At 44.8% G+C, this 19,194-nt stretch overlaps 1 protein-coding gene across 5 annotated transcripts in view; it reads left to right on the top strand.

Annotated features, from left to right (window-relative positions):
• The window catches only part of elmo1 (engulfment and cell motility 1 (ced-12 homolog, C. elegans)), a 103,001-nt gene that overhangs the window by 72,687 nt on the left and 11,120 nt on the right, over positions 1–19,194 (top strand). For 4 of the 5 annotated variants that reach the window (XM_079287544.1, XM_079287543.1, XM_079287542.1 and 1 more), the window contains one exon: positions 18,452–18,615. In XM_079287544.1, coding sequence (XP_079143670.1) covers positions 18,452–18,615 — 164 coding nt within the window. Of the gene's footprint in view, positions 1–1,466; positions 1,526–18,451; positions 18,616–19,194 lie in introns of those variants that run through there. The other variant, XM_079287545.1, reaches the window with a different exon arrangement.

Raw genomic sequence — 19,194 nt, 5'->3', positions numbered from 1 at the left:
GTTTTATTTTTAATGACATCGTGGTCAACTTTGAAAGAGGTAATTATTAATTTAACATGCTGGCAGGAAGGGAAAATGGAATTACCATTTCAATAACATGGAAATGGATTTGCTGTATTCTCTTTTTCGACTTATTATTAAAAAATACAGGCACTCTGGATAGAAATGTGCACGTGGGATAATGCTTCCTTTTGTATGTCGGCAAGCGTGCATGTTTCGTCAAGGCTTTAAAGGGGCAATGTGTAATGCCTCGCCACGTGTGCTCCAAAGAAATAGGGGTCAGTATTTCACCTTTACTATACTGGGTCCAAACAATCTAAATTGAATAAGCACTTCTTTAAAAAAAAAAATGTTTAAAAGCAAACTTCGAACTAACACCAGGGCAGGAATACGCAAAATAAAAAAAATGCAGAAACTGTGAGAGCTGATCAAAATAACACTGCTATCTTATGTTATTTGCGCCACTAACCAGGGACTTTGCCGTCCGTCTCCGTTTTGATACGAAATTATTGAACCAAACGAAATTTCAGACCGGACCTTGCTGGTGTTGATAAAATTAGCATATATACAGTTTTAATCAGCAATTAGCTCATATACAGCTTAATCAACAGCTAGTTTATATGCAGCTTTAAGTAGCAACTAGCTTATATACAGTTTATTCAACAGCTAGCTTATATACAGCTTAATCAGCAACTAGCTTATATATACAGTTTAATTAATCACTAGTATATTTGTAGTTTTAATAACCATTATCTTATGCAGCACTATTAACCACTTATACAGTGCTCACAACACAGCAAGGCCAGAGAGAAGCAGGTGAGAGGTTACTTATTTAACTGCGTCACAAAAGAACAGGCAGCCATCTTTAGAGAAGATAAGGAAGACACAATAGACAGTGAGATTCAAGCGAGGGCCAACGCCCAGCTGAGCCCGGCTTTCTCCACACACTCTTTCCCAGGTCCTCTCGCCTCAAACTCTCACTCACACTGACGGAAACCAACGCCTATTGGGAGGGGCCAAAGGTGAATGGACATTCACGGCCTCCACCCAGGTGTCATAACGTACAAACGTGCCACGCCTGCATCTTTGACTTTGGCCAATGTGTAGCAAGGGGCGGACCCCATATATTAAGGATGATGCTGATGTGTTTAAGCGTGTCTTATGGTGGACCTCTGAGAGGGAAATCATTAGAGCCCATGCATGTTTAATTGTGTTGGCTGAATAACTTTGTTCGATAAATAAACCTATTGCTTTTGATTTAAACTATACGCCTCTGAGAGCTTCTGTTTCATTCTTAAACCTGCTCTAAGTGTGAAAAAACAGCTACAGCACATTTTTTCACAACAAAGTGGTGACCCCGACGTGATCTGATACGATACAGAGCTTCAGGTTAGAATGTTAACAGGCCTCTCCTTTTGATTCCAGATAACGGCGCATCACTCCCTTCGAGGCTGGGAACCCGATAATTGCCATCGGAGCGAAATTGCAGTCGGGGGGTCTGAGACGCACCGGTGCACATCTCAAGGTATGCAGAGACCTATTTAACTGAATTCTGCAACATTGTATTCATAGAAATATTCTAAATTGTGCTCAGACTGTCCGAACTGTAAGTATTTGCTTAGTATAGAATATGGTAAAGATTAAACACACAGCAACAGAGTTGTTATACAGCCATTTGGGGGTTTGTGAATATGTATGAATGTGCCCATCAGAAAACGTCAAATAACGGCGAGAAATGACGCATTTGTGATAGCGTAGAGGTGAGGTGTTGTAAGCCGTGTAACGCATTTGCTCGCAGACACGCGCTTCACGCTGAGCACTCGAATTCATGTCACAAAAGGCGTAATCTCTAACGTACTTATGGGATGTTTTGGGCTACGAAGAAATTGCATAACATGACGGGGATATATGTATATGTCATTGATGTCATTGATAAACTGTAAATTGTATTGAGAGAATTGACCGTGAAATATTCGTATCAAGTCATCGAGTGTGTTACGTGTGGTGTAAAAACCAAGTTTACTCTGCTTAGAGTAACTCTTATAAAGTTTCTGCATGGGAGCACAAGTTTTAAGTTAGCCGATGTATCATTGATAGCGGACCAAGAGAAAATTACCTTATTGAGATCATCAAATCTCCGGATCTAGATTTGTGTGCGGCGTTTAGTGGAAAACCATGATATCTCTGCTTAGAGAATCCTCGACGGAGTTTCTGGGCGAGAGCACAAAATCTACGTTAATTGATGTGTCGTTAATAATGGACGTTGTGTAATAAAGTAACTAAGAGAAAAGGACCCGCAGAGTCCTATGTTACTTAAGGTGTTTAAATTGTGTTGTTTGCTGTATTGCGTTGGTGGTGTGGTTGGTAGCACCGCGGACTTCCACGCGGAAGGGCCGTGATCACGGCCCAGCCAAAGCAGATATTGTGATGCATTAAAATAGCGCTGTTTTCTTTGATATGTGTACGATAGGGACAGAATTGATTATAATTTGACTGATTGTTTGCTGAAAAAGCATTTGTTTTTCATTTGTATCGTGGTCGAGAGATCAGCGGTACACAGTCGGTTTGCTGAGATTGAGGAAAAAGACAAATTGCGGTTAAAATGCATTGCTGATGAAAGTGTGTCCAAAAGGAAAAAGAATCAGCTCATCCGCAGGCCGTGCTTCTGACTGATTTATATTTAAAGAGACAGCCGTGTATGTTCTAATGTGTGTTCATTGTTTCACTGCATTTGTAAAAGTATTACTTACATGCTAGACCGTATTTGTGAATTGTGCGCATTTTAAATTTGGTTTAATTGGTGTTGACTGTGTTTGTTTGCTGAGAAGCAGTTGTCATTTGCGCAGGCGTCCAAGAGGTGTCTGTTTGTTTAGTTTGATAAAGTGGATTAGCTGTCCAGGAATAGGGAAAGAATCCTTTATAATCTGACTGTTTTTTGGTTGCTAAAAAGCTGTTTGTCATTTGCGTTGTGATCGAACGATCAGTAGCGCTCCAGTCTGTTTGATGAGGTTGAGAGAAAAAGAAGCTTGCTGATGGAATGTGATGAGTGTGTAAAAAGAGCTGTACATCTCCGTGTTTGTGACTGATTTATGCTTAAAGACACGGCAGCATGTGTTGTGATTATCTAGTATGAATGCGGTTGACTATTTGCTGAGCTGTACGTTTTAACTTTTGTTTATTTGTTTGTCTGTATTACTAAAGATATTCCTTTGCCGTGTAGGTGATCTCTGTGCATTTAAAAAAAAAAAAAAAAAAAAGGGCAGTGTGTTGCAATTTTGTTTGAATGAAAGTGCATGTTTGAAGCGTACATAACCACGGCTGTGTATGGATTCGCTTTCGTTTAAATGAGTGCGATTATTAGGAGCATATATGTAAGCGCTGAGACCTGGTTCAGAGTTTATGCTGTTTCTGAGTTTCTTTGTGCGTTAGAGACAGCCAGCTGAGGCCGTGCTTGGTGTTTGAAAATGTTGGTGTGTTGTTTCAAAGGTTGGTGTCCAGAGTAGGGAAAACACACATTATACACGACTGTTACATTCACACACACACATAAATCACTAGAATATGCTGAGAGACAGCTGAGGGCTAATATAAGTGTCAGTTTTACTGGCATAGTTAAATTTATTGGAAAATTGTGTTCCTTAGGGATCGTTAGCAAAGTGTAATGCGGAAACACAGCAGTCCAGGAATGCTACCAGGAAGAAGAAAAAAAAAAAAAAAAAAAAAAAGTTTTAAAGCTAATACACAGCTTCTATTGTTCCAGCCAGACAGTCGCTAAAAGTATGAATATACAAGGTTAACAGCTGCTACAAATCTTCTATTCATTTAGTCAAGACTGGCGGTGGGAATATTAGGGAGGATTTGACTACTCCTGATAAAAAATACAGACGCGGCCTTGATTTGTGTCTACTTACAAAGACAAAGACAGTTACAAAGACAGTTAGCGGAAGATATTTAAAAAGGTGGGGGCAAGGTTAACACTCTCTCTCTGCCTTATAAAATATTTAGTTACAAGCCATTGCTTGAGTAATTAAAACATAGCATTTCACACCTAGCAGGGGTATATAGGCAGATTTGTAAATAATATATATTCATACACTGTTAAATAATATGCGTTATACTTGTAATGCTTATATGCGGAGTTGTGAGGTCACTGTATGAAGGTTTAAAACGCCGAGAGAAGCACTCCGTCATTCTCTCGTACAACAGAATAAAGATCAGTGACCTCTGCACGGTAATGCTTGCTAAAACCATAAGATTATGGCTGAAAATTGCCACATTAGTATAATGGACGAGCTTTTGTGTCCATTCACACAGAGACTTCGAAATAACTCTATAACTGTACTGTTTTCGTCCTCTTCACCATAAAGTGTTAATACTAAAATAGACCATCATTTCACACACACACATATCACAGAGAAAAGCAGGTTTTAAGACATGCAGCAGTGGGAATGACATTGATCTGAGTTCAACCAGACACCAGAAAACTTGGGAGGAGCGCTGGCTCCCTCTGCTGGTGCTTCATGATAAAAAAATAAAAAAAAAAATAATAACATTTCTCATGCATGTTGGCTTTTCCTGTGGCCTTTTCAAGAACTGCAACAGGAACATTTGACAGGAGCTTTGGCTCCATCGTGTGGACATTTGGGAATACTGATGTCAGCCTTTTATTGAATATTACAGAAACACACATCATGGCGGAGAAATATTCCTCTTATCTGTGCATCTTGGAGAATGCAGTCCAGGAACAGAGCAGGATTAATGGACGAAGCAAACTTTGGCCAGTGGAACAGCTCGCCTACAAAAGATTGATAAAACGATGGAAAGATAAAGCCATTTGGGATGGAGAACGGCTGAATTGTTCCCCTTCAGAAGAAATGGTACAACAGATGAACAGGGAAGTGATGAGACACTGTGAAGAGAAGAAGAACGAATGGCAGGACAGAAATCCAAGATATCTAAACATGGGAAAAAGAACAGCAAGAAACAACGCAGCTGCAGAAAAAGGCGTCTGGCCTTATCTTAAAAGATGCTTCGATTTTGATAACAACAGGATGGGCAGCAAGCTGATTCTCACTGGAATCGAGAAGAGATGGATGGAGCGGGCTGGCAAAGAGCCATGGAACGCAATGGAGCTGGATGCTGAAGCAGCACGTTCACCACTAGAGGCCGCCAAACACAGCGGAGGCATGTTCCCGGCCCTAACACCCTCATCCACTGCCCCTCCCTCATATGCCGACAACCCATTCACCCCTATCGACAATGACAAGCCCAAGCATGAACAAAGCAACCTGTATCCTGACCTGCCACCGCAACACAAAGACATGCATGCACATGAACAAAGCCAACTGCACCCTGATCTCCCACCTCCCCCTCCCGATTATGTGCCCACAAATAACCCTTTCATTCAGGCTCCAGTAAGACCAGTATCAAAGGGGTTCCTGAAAGGCATCTTCGCAGTAGATGAAGGAGAGCTGCAGATACCTGTCTCAGTAGAGGAAAAAGAGAGAAGAAAAAGAGCGAAGCAAGTTGAGAAGACTGTGGGATACCTGATGACTCAACTGAGCGCCCTAGGCCTGCGAAACACACCCGGACCTGAAACTACACCTACACTAATTGTCGACGCACACAATGAGCCACGCTTCGATGCTTTCGAATCGACTGCCCCACTCGAAACTCGGCACAGAGTGAGCAACTCAATCAGAGACCGTTACCAACACAGACAAGAAGACGAAACACAAGAGGATATTCAAATCCTGGAACAACAACTGGAGGAGCTCGAACAGCTGGAAAAAGCCCATGCAGCAACAGGCTATACGCCTTACATGGAGGCTAGTGGATATGCTATACCACAAGCGGACCTGTGGGTTCCTGGTACAGAGGAAGAGAAGGAGCTGATCGAACTAGCTGCACAGCCAGCCAACGAACACAAATGGCCACAAACACATGAAGTACAGAGGCTAACGCTAAATGGAAATTTCACAGGATATGCCACAGCCCCATCAACAACGCGCAGTGGACAACAATATGGGCCTAACTCATGTCAGATGCCACTCAGACCAGCTCCAACAGCTGCAGCCCCTCACCAGATGGCATTTATTCCCTTCTCCTTCATGGACATGTCAACACTGCTGGCTGCACTTCCTTCACTGTCTTCAGGAGCAGAGCCATGGCTAGAAGAGCTAGATAAATATACAAAGTCCCACAAACTGGCACTTGGTGACTACAGAGGCCTGCTGGCCAGAGCATCAGACCCACACACACTGAAAAAGCTTGAAGCCGCAGCAGGAACCACAAACGCGCCTGACCCCACGCCCATAGGCGGTGTCAGGCTGGTACTACATCAGGCCTTAAGGAGAGAGTACCCCACCCCAACAGACCACAGCCAAATGTCAACCTTCATGGCCAAGCCTGGGGAGCCTGCTGCAGATCTCCTAGCTCGCGCTGAGCAAGTATGGAGAACAACATTTAGAGAATCCCCAGATGCATCTCAGACATCAATGGCACTCTGGAGAAGCATGGTGACCAAAGGATTGCCTGCAAAGGTAAGAGAGGCGATTGAAAACACTGTGGCCATCGCCTCCTTCACTCAATCGTCATGGAGAGAACATGTACTGCATCACTATGATAAACACAGAACAGCTGCAGAAGCATCAGATGTGGAGCTCAAGGCACTGCAAGTGGCACTGATGAAGAGACAGCTGTCTGACCTGGACTCGGCCCAAAAGATTGCTAAGGACAAAAAGAAGCAGATGGCTCAACTGGAAACACTAGCAGAACAAGTGGTCCCTGTAATGGTGCAGCAACCATGGCAACAAAACCAGGGAGGAGGACAAAGAGGAGGTGCCCAAGGGGGTGATCAAGGAGGCACTTTCTACTGCTACAACTGTGGAAAACCTGGTCACTATTCACGTGACTGCCGCTCACGTAGTCAGCCGCAACAACAAGGCCCAACACGTGGAAGAGGAAGAGGACACAGAGGAAGAGGAAATTATCAGAGAGGAAGAGGAGGCTTTCAGGATCCACGAAACCAGAATCAAGCTGGACAGCCATACCAGGCGCCACTAGGAGGCACTGAGCAATGGCCGCAAAATGATCCTAGCTCCGGAGAAAATGTCAACCAGGCACTACAAGCTCAGTGGGCGAATAACTATTATCCCTACTAGGACACCCCACAACCACCTGGCACCGGCATCATGAAATTTGGACTAGCAAGTGAGCCAACTCTCACTTGCACAATAAACGGACAGGCACACACATTTTTGGTGGACACAGGGGCAACATATTCCAGCCTCACGTCTCCACAGGTCCTGTCATCTAAATATGTGTCAGTGGTTGGGGTCTCAGGCGCGCCAGAACGCCAGTGGTGCACTACACCTTTAAATGTCCAAATTGGAAGTCAACAATGGTCACACAGCTTCCTATCTGCTCCAAACTGCCCAGTAAACCTACTGGGCCGCGATCTGATGACTAAATTCGGTCTAACAATATGGCTAAACAACGAAGGGGTCCAAGTCTCACTGGACCCTCCCCCTGCAAGCACACTATCAATGCCTGTGCGAATACTATCTATGCCACAAACGTCCATTAATGTGGAATCATTGGATGAAGAAGTGTACTGGCTGAGATGTCTAGCCACAGGACCAAGCACACCAACAATTCAATTCTGGTTCAACATACACAGAGAACAGATCCAAAGACTGCATCCATATAAAACTCCTCTACCATATGTGCACTGCACTATGAATGTCACGGACGATCCAGACTGCCCATATGCTGAAGATTGGGACATCAATATGGCTCACCTAACTCCACAAATAATATGTCATGATGTGTATTGTGGAAAAGAAGGCGTGGCAGCAGCAGTGCTATTGGATGATTATCAGACCAAGTGGTATGGTCTCAGCAAAGAATCTGCTCCACACGTCACCCTAGCGGTTGGATTTGGACAAGAGGCCAGAGGACTCGGCCCCATGATAAAAAGAGCACATACTCTGTCGTGGACACACACAGATACAGCAGGACTGCTGAAGGCAACAGAAGAAGATATGTGGCGATGGATCATCTCTACCAAAGAACACACACTACCTGAACATTTACCACTGCCACGCCATCATGGTAAACCATGCACTGACCATCCTGCAACTCAAGCTCTATTGGACGGCGTGCCTGCGAAACTATGGACGACTGGCCCTTATGATGTGGGAAAATTGGCAACGGTCAAACCTGTGAAGGTGACGCTGTTGGATCCATTTGCACCTCCTATCTGGCATCCACAGTACAAACTAAAGCCAGAACAAATCGCAGGCATCGCTCCGACCATTGCAGGTCTGCTACAAGCTGGAGTGTTGGTGAAAACTCGATCACCATACAATACAGCGATATTGCCAGTGCAGAAGGCCGGAAACAACACAGGCTGGCGGATGGTACAAGATTTTCGACCAATCAATGATGCCACACAACCGGCGTCATATCCAGTTCCAGATCCACATATTGCCTTAACAAATCTCAGCCCACAGCACTCATATTTCACAGTAATTGACCTTGCTAACGCCTTCTTCAGCATCCCTCTGGACAAAGACTCACAGACACTGTTTGCTTTCACATTCAACGACCAGCAATACACCTACTCTCGCCTGCCACAAGGCTTTCGTTGTTCTCCAGGTTTGTTCAACCATCATCTCAGACTACACTTGTCTGATATAGAGGTGCCGGATGGTGTCGTCCTCATACAATATGTGGATGACCTCCTGATTGCTGCCCCATCTTCTGCCACCTGCCTGGAGGCCACTGAGACTCTGCTGCTGCTGTTAGCCTCAAAAGGCTACAAAGTTAAGAAGACCAAGGTCCAAACATGTAGGAGACAAGTCACATTCCTGGGTCGCACTCTCTCATCTAGCGGCCTGGCTGTAAGCACAGCCCACAGAGACAGCATTCTCCATCATGACAGACCTATCACCGTGGGACATATGCTGTCATTCCTGGGTCTAACAGGCTACTCTCGTAGTCACATTCCAGACTACACTGACCTCACCACCTGTCTCAGAAGCCTGCTCAAGGAACCAGGAACTAGAAACACCTCTGCCCCACTGGTGTGGACACAAGACGCTGAAGACGCGTTCACCAAACTCAAACAGACTTTGTCACATGCCTCGGCTCTTCAAGCTCCAGACTATTTACTCCCTTTTCACCTAGATGTTTCTGAACAAAAAGGAGGGATGGTAAATGCAGTTTTGTATCAGAAAAAAGGGGGAGAAAGAGTGGTACTCATGTATCACTCATCAAAACTGGACCCAGTTGAAGTTGGCCAATCCACCTGTACAAGACACATGGCGGCAATTGCAAAGGCGATCGAGAAAACATCCCACATTGTCATGTGCCACCCTCTGAAAATCCACACACATCATGGTGTGGCTGCATTCCTCCTCAGCAAAGAATTCACGTTCGGAGCTGCAAGAAAATCGAAAATCCAAAGAGAATGCACAAGACCACATATTGTCTATGAAACAGGAGGAATCAATATGGCGTCATCACTACAACAAGGACAAGAAGATCAACCACACAGCTGCGAAGCAAGAGCAATCATTGAAAACAAACTAAGGCCAGACCTGGGAAATACACCAATCCCAGGAGCAGAAATGTGGTTATACACGGATGGATGTTGCTACAAAGGAGAGGACGGAAACACAGCATCCTATGCTGTGGTGAGACAATTCGAAGACATGGAACACACAATAGTAGCATCAGGTATCCTACCTCAACCAGCATCAGCACAACTGGCAGAAGTCGAAGCGCTCATACAAGCCTTGAAAATAGCAGAAGGAAAATCTGTAAACATCTTCACAGATTCTGCTTACGCACATGGAGCAGCTCACGTTGATGGGCCCATGTGGCGAAGAAGAGGATACACAACATCAATGGACGCACCCATCAAACACAAGAAGGAAATCATGGCACTGGTGGAAGCTATGAAGCTACCAAAAAGAGTGGCAATCATGAAATGCAAAGGACATGATGGCAAGGCAAAGACCAGAATAAGTGTGGGAAACGACAAGGCAGATGAAGCTGCTAAAGAAGTAGGAGGATACAGACCAAAACAGATGGTTCTGAAAATAGCCATACAAGAACCCGAAATCACTGAAGAAACACTGATTGAGATACAGAAGAAGGCTGGACCATACGAATGGTCTGAATGGCAAAGGAAAGGAGCAACAAAAGGAGAAAGTGGACTTTGGAGAGCCCATGATGGCAGAGTGGTGGCACCAGCAGAATTGTGTGTCTCACTGATACCAGAGGCACATGGACCAACGCACGAAGGAAAGAAAGGAACATTACAAAGGGTGGGAGCACTGTGGTGGCACCCACGCATGGAAAGTATGGTGTCCCTCTTCTGCGACGAATGCACCACCTGTGGGGATCACAATGTGAAGAAACCGTACAAAACACCTATGGGCTCTTATCCTGTACCATCAGCCTGCTTCCAAGACATCAGCATAGACTTTACTGACATGGGACATGATAACAGAGTACAAGGAAAAAGATACATTTTGGTAATGGTTGACAGATTCTCAAAGTGGGTAGAGGCAATCCCAACTAAAAAAGAAGACGCACAGACAGTAATAAAGTGGCTGCAAACAGAACTAATACCTCGCTATGGTGTTCCTAGATGTATAAGGTCCGATAATGGTTCACATTTCAGTAATAAGCATTTGCAGGAAGTGGAAGCCAGACTAGGAATCAGACATAGATATGGATCAGTGTATCATCCACAGTCACAAGGACTGGTAGAGAGGGCAAATCAGACGCTAAAATCAAAAATAGCAAAGACATGTGCGGCATCAAAGCTGACATGGGTTGAAGCCTTACCATTAGCTCTAATGGCAATGAGGAGCGCACAAGGAAATGAGACGCATCTTTCACCACATGAGTTAATGACAGGGAGGCAAATGCCTGGTCCTCCAAGAGACAGTAGTCATATACCAGCCTTAGATGTGCAGCAAGTTGAAATGAAGGCATATATGACTGCGTTAATCACTCTCACGGAGGCTCTCTCCAAACAGGTCCAGCGGACCAGTCCAGCTGACCAGGAGGAAGTGAAAAATCTCATCCGAGTGGGTGACTGGGTCAGGGTCAAAGTTCACAAGAGAAAGTGGACTGACCCCAGGTGGACAGGGCCGTACGAAGTGAAGGAGGTTACTTCACACTCGGTCCAGGTCATAGGTAAATCAGGAGCACCTTGGCACCACCTGTCACATTGTGCCCCAGCATCTGAGCGTTCCAGACCCTTAGCAGAGGTCCGAGGTGATCTGGCGCAAAATGGAGTGTGAGTGTAATCTGTTGGGGGAAACAGACGTCCAGCCACAGGGGATTCATCCCACTCCAGGTACCTGGAAAGACATGGGGATAGGTAAAAGAACTGGGTGGGTCCTATTGGGTTTGGGTGTGGCATTTGTGATATTCTTGACTTTGGGATTGAAAATGGGGGACAAAACAGTGAACAAACCAACTAGCGGAAACTATGGCTGTCTGCCAGAGGCAGTGCAAAATCTGACAGGGTTTGAGAGTCATCCAAGCTGCAATCTGACAACAAGTGGCAAGGATGTGAACATGCAAAATCTGACAAGGTTTGAGAGTCATCCAAGCTTCAATCTGACAACAAGCGGCGAGGATGTGAACAAAACTCAAAACGACCTCGAGAGAGGGAAGGTTAGGCAAAAAAGAGATGCCTCAGAACCGGCATACAAGCCACCACCAAAAGCGTGTCGTGCATATCTGACCTTAAACTACACCCAGGGGAGCAAAACCGTTTTTACTTTTGATTTGTGTGATGTGATTAACTGTGGAAGAAGACCAAGAGCATGGAGAGGTCGTGCTGTGTATTTGTGTGCTGACAATGCCGTAGTCAACAGATGTGAGAATTACGTGAACGTCCCGTCCATAGCGTTTTGTCATTCCTGGGGGGCGGTAACTAAGTACACAGGGCGGTGGAAGCCAACAATGCGAGGGGAAAGTCCGAGAAGGACCTTATGGGACAAAATAGACTTCCAACGAGACTTTTCAGCAACAGCCAATCCCTTATCTCTGTCCCTAAACAACGTCACCAAAAGCAGCACAGGAAAAAACATAATATGGTTCGCCCTATTAGTGGACGTCCCAGGCAAAGACCCGAGAGTAGGAATTCAAATAAACATAATTCCGCACAGACAACCGCTACCACCAGACCCACCTACTGTCTTATCAGAAGACTTTTCTAAATGGACTCCCCAACAGGTGATCCAATTAGCTACAGGACAAGGAAGCGACAATGTATGGTTAAATTGGATTGTTGATAATGCTATAAAAAACAAAATGAGTGGCTGTGTAGCTTGTGCTGCAGCTAGACCAGCTATGTTCACCGAACCAGCACCACTATATCCTGAATCTGACCCAACAGGATACGCGTGCATGACAAAAATGACTAAAATGGCTACTCCACCACATTGCACTACTCTGGCATCCATATTCCCACCGATTGACAACCAAACTGCAGTAGGTTATTTCAAAGCTTACAAAGGACTAGGATCCAGATATGTCTGTTACCATTTCACCAACGATAGAGCTCAAATCCACCTAGGTAGTGTGCCAGAAGACTGGTGCAACATGACACGACCAGGCTCAGAGATAGGTTCTTGGGCTAGGGGAGGGCTATTCTACTACTGTGGGGGTCTGCGCTTATTCACTAACATACCACCATCTACAATAGGAGTCTGTGCTATGGTGAGGCTGGCAATGCCACTTACCTTAGTGGGAGACAAAATAATACAGGACCAAAACAAAGTACAAAGCCTGACCCAACGCAGACGCAGACATATCTTAGCTAAAAGAGCAGCTGAAGCTGAGTTCAGCCTGGACAGAGGTCCAACTTACATAGATGCTATCGGAGTGCCCAGAGGAGTGCCTAATGAATACAAATTGGTAGACCAAATTGCAGCAGGTTTTGAGAGTGTCGCAAGTATTATTCCATGGATAACTGTGAATAAAAATGTTGATCGTATCAATTATGTGCATTACAATGTTCTTCGTTTGGCTAATCATACTAGGGATGCAATAGAGGGTCTGGCTGAGCAGCTGGCCCCTACTTCTTTGATTACTGTACAAAACAGAATGGCTTTGGACATGTTGCTTGCTGAAAAAGGAGGTGTTTGCTCAATGTTTGGAGACCTGTGTTGCACTGTTATCCCCAACAATACTGCGCCGGACGGTTCAGTCACAAAAGCACTGAATAGTCTGAGGGCACTGTCAAACGAAATGCAGGAAGCATCAGGTGTGAACAATCCATTTGGAGATTGGATGGAAAACATGTTTGGAAAATGGAAGCACCTGATCTTGTCAATAGCAGTGTCAGTGGGTGTGTTCATTGCAATATTGGTCTCATGTGGATGTTGTATAATACCCTGTATTCGTTCTTTGGTTGGCCGTCTCATCACCACTGCCCTCTCCAAGGAACCATTACCACCCCCTCCTTATGGCGCTTACCCAGTATGGGAAGAGCAGAACAGCCTGGTAGGGTCAGGCGAGGCAGAGGAAGACACCAGCGTGTGAACAGGGTAGGAAAGTAAAGAAAGTGACGTCCTTCAGACGTCAAGAGAGGGATTTGTTGATAAAATTAGCATATATACAGTTTTAATCAGCAATTAGCTCATATACAGCTTAATCAACAGCTAGTTTATATGCAGCTTTAAGTAGCAACTAGCTTATATACAGTTTATTCAACAGCTAGCTTATATACAGCTTAATCAGCAACTAGCTTATATATACAGTTTAATTAATCACTAGTATATTTGTAGTTTTAATAACCATTATCTTATGCAGCACTATTAACCACTTATACAGTGCTCACAACACAGCAAGGCCAGAGAGAAGCAGGTGAGAGGTTACTTATTTAACTGCGTCACAAAAGAACAGGCAGCCATCTTTAGAGAAGATAAGGAAGACACAATAGACAGTGAGATTCAAGCGAGGGCCAACGCCCAGCTGAGCCCGGCTTTCTCCACACACTCTTTCCCAGGTCCTCTCGCCTCAAACTCTCACTCACACTGACGGAAACCAACGCCTATTGGGAGGGGCCAAAGGTGAATGGACATTCACGGCCTCCACCCAGGTGTCATAACGTACAAACGTGCCACGCCTGCATCTTTGACTTTGGCCAATGTGTAGCAAGGGGCGGACCCCATATATTAAGGATGATGCTGATGTGTTTAAGCGTGTCTTATGGTGGACCTCTGAGAGGGAAATCATTAGAGCCCATGCATGTTTAATTGTGTTGGCTGAATAACTTTGTTCGATAAATAAACCTATTGCTTTTGATTTAAACTATACGCCTCTGAGAGCTTCTGTTTCATTCTTAAACCTGCTCTAAGTGTGAAAAAACAGCTACAGCACATTTTTTCACAACACTGGTTGACAATAAATATCTCTGCAGCACAATAAGTTGACATGTTAACATCAAAACATCTAACTTCTTCAATCTATTTTGATAAAGTTAATAGAAAACATTCATGGCCAGATCTCCCACGTTGCACCTTTGAATGCAGTAACGCACCTCACCGATGCTCAAATTATCACCACGTGATATCGACTTTTTGATTGCTTTCAGGGAGTATCAGCAAAGTCGTTATTCTGCGATTACCACCTTATTTGCCCACCAAAGTGCCTCTCCAGCACAATCTCCAGATTTCCCGACCCGGGCTTGAGGGGGCGGGTGATCATTTGACTGACAGCTGGTAAATGATGTCATGAGCATCTCTTTTAGGTAAATGGAGCAGTGGCCGGGCCGGCGACAGTCGATTGGTCGGAGAGGGAGGGAGGTCATTTGTTCCGGCTGTTGCGCTGTCGATGATGGATGGTGGGGCTACTCCAGGAAGAAGGAACTGCCCAACTGTCCTGTTTGAGGAGAGACAGAGAGGAGGAGAGTGAGGGTGGAGGAGTGTGGCAGGCGAGTCTGTGTGGCCAGCTCTTCATTACGTGTACTAGACGGCTCGTGGGACAGCGTTTAATTACTTTTCCTGACACTTGCTCTGCTGTCTCACTCTCTCTCCAAAGAGCTGCAAGAAAGAATGATGGCCTGTTGTCTGGAAGAGATTAGGCAGCGTGAGAGGGAACGTAGAGACAGACAGAAATTAAGGTGGACAAGATACAGTAGAAGAGATGAATCTTGGATCAGCAGCTATGACAATAAACAGTTCTGCACTCGGACCATCTGAAGTGCAGCCGAGATGACCGCAGTACAGAACTGAGCCTTAAGGGATGTGAGCTCACCCTGCAAAGTTTGTTCCTGCGCTGATGTCATCTCACCTCTACCAAGGTGCTCTCTGAGCAATCAGCCGATGGGAAAAGAAAGATGCACATCAAATATGCATAATGCCCCGCCGCCCTGTTGTGAACGGACCATGTGTTCGTATTAAATGTGATGAATATTCGGGGTGTTCATTAGCATGAGTGCAGCCACATGGGCCGACAGAATTGTTTTCCTTCCGGAGACATGACTGCAAACAAGGCATATTAATGAACATTCCCCTGGGACGGCTCTGCTGAAGCACCGGGGCTGGATGGCAGTCGGCCTCCAGAAAGCAGGAGGAGGAGGTTGGAAAGCGAGCTGCCGGTGACTACGAGATCTGCGTTAAAAAGCTCCGAAAATAAAAACAAAAAAAGTAGAAGTCTCCGGCTGATTTCATGATTTCAGTGGACAATTGTTGCGTTTGTGTACTGCAAATGGATATCGAAGCTCATTCTTTGTTGTACAATTTACTTTATTTTTAAATGGCTTCTTGAGGAAACATGTTCTTTCTAGACGCACCGACAGACCATTAGTCATTTTAATGGGGAAATTAATTAGGTTGTGGCTTAATTATCAGGATTACGTGAGTGTGTATGTGTGTGACAATCCATGATGGGCTACTCTGTGAAGTTGTGATTGAAAGCAGTGGATAGGAGTGATGAATCTCTCGTAGCATGATTGCAAGCTGTGGCTCCATCAATTTGTCTGCTCATTTTTCACCTCAAACAGGAGGAGGAGGGGAGGCTGGAGGGGTTGTAGATCTGCTGTTAGCTGGACACCTGTTTCTCCTTATGACAACGTGGCCAACACAATACAGGGAGAATACAGGAAGCAGCCCTCTGTGGAGACAAAACCACCAGAGTTAAATATGGATCAAGCTGTTTTAGCTGAGGGAGGAATGTGGGAAGGTGTCGACCCTCGCCCTCTAGTGGCTGGTTAGTCTTCTGGCCATTACGCCATGGTCTCCAAATGATTTTATGAGGTTAATATTCTGCACACAGGGCCTAGAGCAGCGCTTCTTTTCAACAGAAATGATCACGATCTTCTGTCTGCCTCTTTCAAAGGGGATTTGAAGGATGCACTTGTGCTGAGTCACTGATGCGCTGCATCAACTTTAATGCCAGTCAGGTTTGGATCACACGAAACAGGACCTCCCAGTATTTTCTGTGAGTGTTAACTCCAGGGTTTATCAGATCACGAGTTATGAATGGATGAATTCCTTTTTGTGGCACTGTCGGTGTACAGCAGCAGTATCTCAAAGGGGGACTTTGAGCCCAGTCTATTTCCTAATCTATTTTTTACACAGCGAAAGAGGATTGTCCTCGATCGCCTTTGTTGGGTTTATGCTGTTCATATTTCATTTTTGGCAGCTCAATCTATTTTGAATGCTTCCACCCCTGGCTTAGTCCGACTAGTGAGAGTTCAGAGGTTAGCAAGTTGAGTAATCGCCTTGCTTGCAGTAAACCTAAACAGCAAGAACAACATTACATAAGACTGTGTTTGGCTTCTTGGCTCACTGGGTTTTGGCATCGTTGAGGTTGAGGAGCCCAGATGAAACAGAGGAGTACAGAAGAGGAGGACACACCAGTTATAAGGAAAGTCCAAAAACATCTACCTCTGAGTACATACAAAGAGACAAAACTCATCCTTTTTGTGCGCGTGTCCTCAAGCATTTCATGAACCAGGCACGCAGAGAAGAGAGAGACAGTATAGAGGCGAAGCGACTAGAAGGGAAGACAAAGTCTGCTTCTTTCTGTCACCTCGGTGTGATCTGCTCCAGTGAATCAGCATAACGAGGCTGATCTGTGATCAGGGCTGCTTGGCACGTCTAGCATCACATCTCCTGCAGTAATTCGAACAGCGCTGATCAAACGTGCTGCAGAAATATTATGAAGCCCAGCGAAGTTCATTTTTATAGCCAAATATCACATATATACAGATATCATCCGCAGGATTTACAGGCTCACGTCTATCAAAGCGCTGTAAGATACTCTCTGTTTTGAGGGGAAACCACTGCCGCAGGTGATGTCCTTCAGCACATTAGGAATTATGTTTGCTCCCTTGTGTGTGGGCTGAATATCTTCACAAATAAAGTTAATAAATCCATCTTGGAATTATATTAGTGATCAAATTATAATGCAAAGCAAATGAAATTGTAAGATTGCAAAGCTGAATGGAGGCAGCTTAGGACTCGTTTCCGGAGGCTCGTGTGTGCGTGCGTGTGTGAAGGATGAGGAGATGTTATGCTTTGATAAGAATTTGTGCTTTATTAACCGTGTACAAATCTGTGGGTTTGATTCCATTTCACATCTTAATGCATTGAAGTACTGTTTAGTTCAGACCCTTGGTTTTGTTTGGTCACATTCAGGGCTCAATGGCAGGAGCTACAATATGAAAACTAGTCTCCCAGGATCATAAAAAGTCACAATTTATAAACCGTTTTACCGTTTACCGTAACCGCATATTACTTATTGATAGCTGTTGATTGGGTTCTCACATCAGATTTATTGAGAGGATAATATACATCCACAATGTTCACCGGCTAACATCTGTTTTCTAATTTTATTCCTTTTTTCTTTCCGTAAACAGAAGATATCTGACAGTTGAGAGGACTGACATTGTTTGTTCACTGCTGATGATTTTCTGTGTGTAGACTTTAATTATCTCTTGATACGCATACACTGCAGGCATTGATAAGTGCTTTCCTATTGTATTGTCACTTCGGTTGATGACAAAGACCCCTCAAGTGGGATTAATGACTTGGAACACCATGTCATGCTTCTGCAGCCACAGCCAGACTAATGGTATTAGCTAGCTACGGAGTTAAAGGGAAGTTCTGTCACGCGTTTCACTGAAGCAAGATACCGAGGCCAACAACTAGCTTGCCACTGTCGAATTATTATTCCTTGGCTCTTTCCCTCTTAAAGCTCAGTGCACCAGACTGGATTACAGGCTCCAGTTCTGAAAAAAATGATAATAATCCTGTCGGGAACTAAACAGGAGTTTATTTGCTCCCCTGCCCCCTGTAATAGGGACGGGGTCCGTTTGAACTTCCTGACTGTGCTGACTCTGTTTTTGGATCCTGCATCCATGATGGTCTCACCGCGCCCTCCTCCACCCTTTTTCTCCTCTCTGCAGGTAATGCAGGTGGTGAGGGAGCAGATCATGCGAGCGCTGACTCTCAAGCCTAATTCCCTGGACCAGTTCAAGAGTCGCCTGCAGAACCTGAGCTACACAGAGATCCTGAAGATACGCCAGTCCGAAAGGATGAATCAGGAAGACTTCCAGTCCCGCCCCATCCTGTGAGTCAAGCAATCAATGACCAGTACGATGTAGACACATTTGTCAAAGGGTTGTATTGGTCCCACAAAAAGCTTATTGGAAAGTCGAGGTGGCATCATTTGCATCTTCAGAAAAGAGCTATTTTTTCTGCTTTTCATTTGTCAACCACATGCCAGCTACTGACATAAAGCAGGTTGCTCCTGTGCTCTCGTCCTCTCATGATTGAAATATGCATTAAATTCAAATAGTCTGCAAATAGTCTTCCTAGTGAATACTCCATTAACGACCCTCCAGCTCACAGACCATGGCGAGCCGGTCTGTAATCGGTCATTCGTTGACTGGTCATGGTTACAGGGCCTGTAATGGAGAACATTGTTTTGTCCTGCCTGTATTTAATGGATAGCTAGCACTATTGGAAAATTGTTTCACAGAGAGAGCTCGTCCCTCTGAACACGAATCAATGTTGAGCCAACGGCTTATTGAATTGATATTGGAAGGATAGAGACCAAACTTTTAACAGCCAATTAATCCAATCGGAGAAAGAACAGAACAAAAGCAAAGGGAGTTGCGAGAAATGTAGCCTAAAGCGATGTAATTAT

The sequence above is a fragment of the Melanostigma gelatinosum genome (assembly GCF_949748355.1).
Source record: "Melanostigma gelatinosum genome assembly, chromosome: 17".
In the NCBI taxonomy this organism is placed as follows: Eukaryota; Metazoa; Chordata; class Actinopteri; order Perciformes; family Zoarcidae; genus Melanostigma; species Melanostigma gelatinosum.
This window is presented reverse-complemented; position numbering and strand designations above follow the sequence as displayed.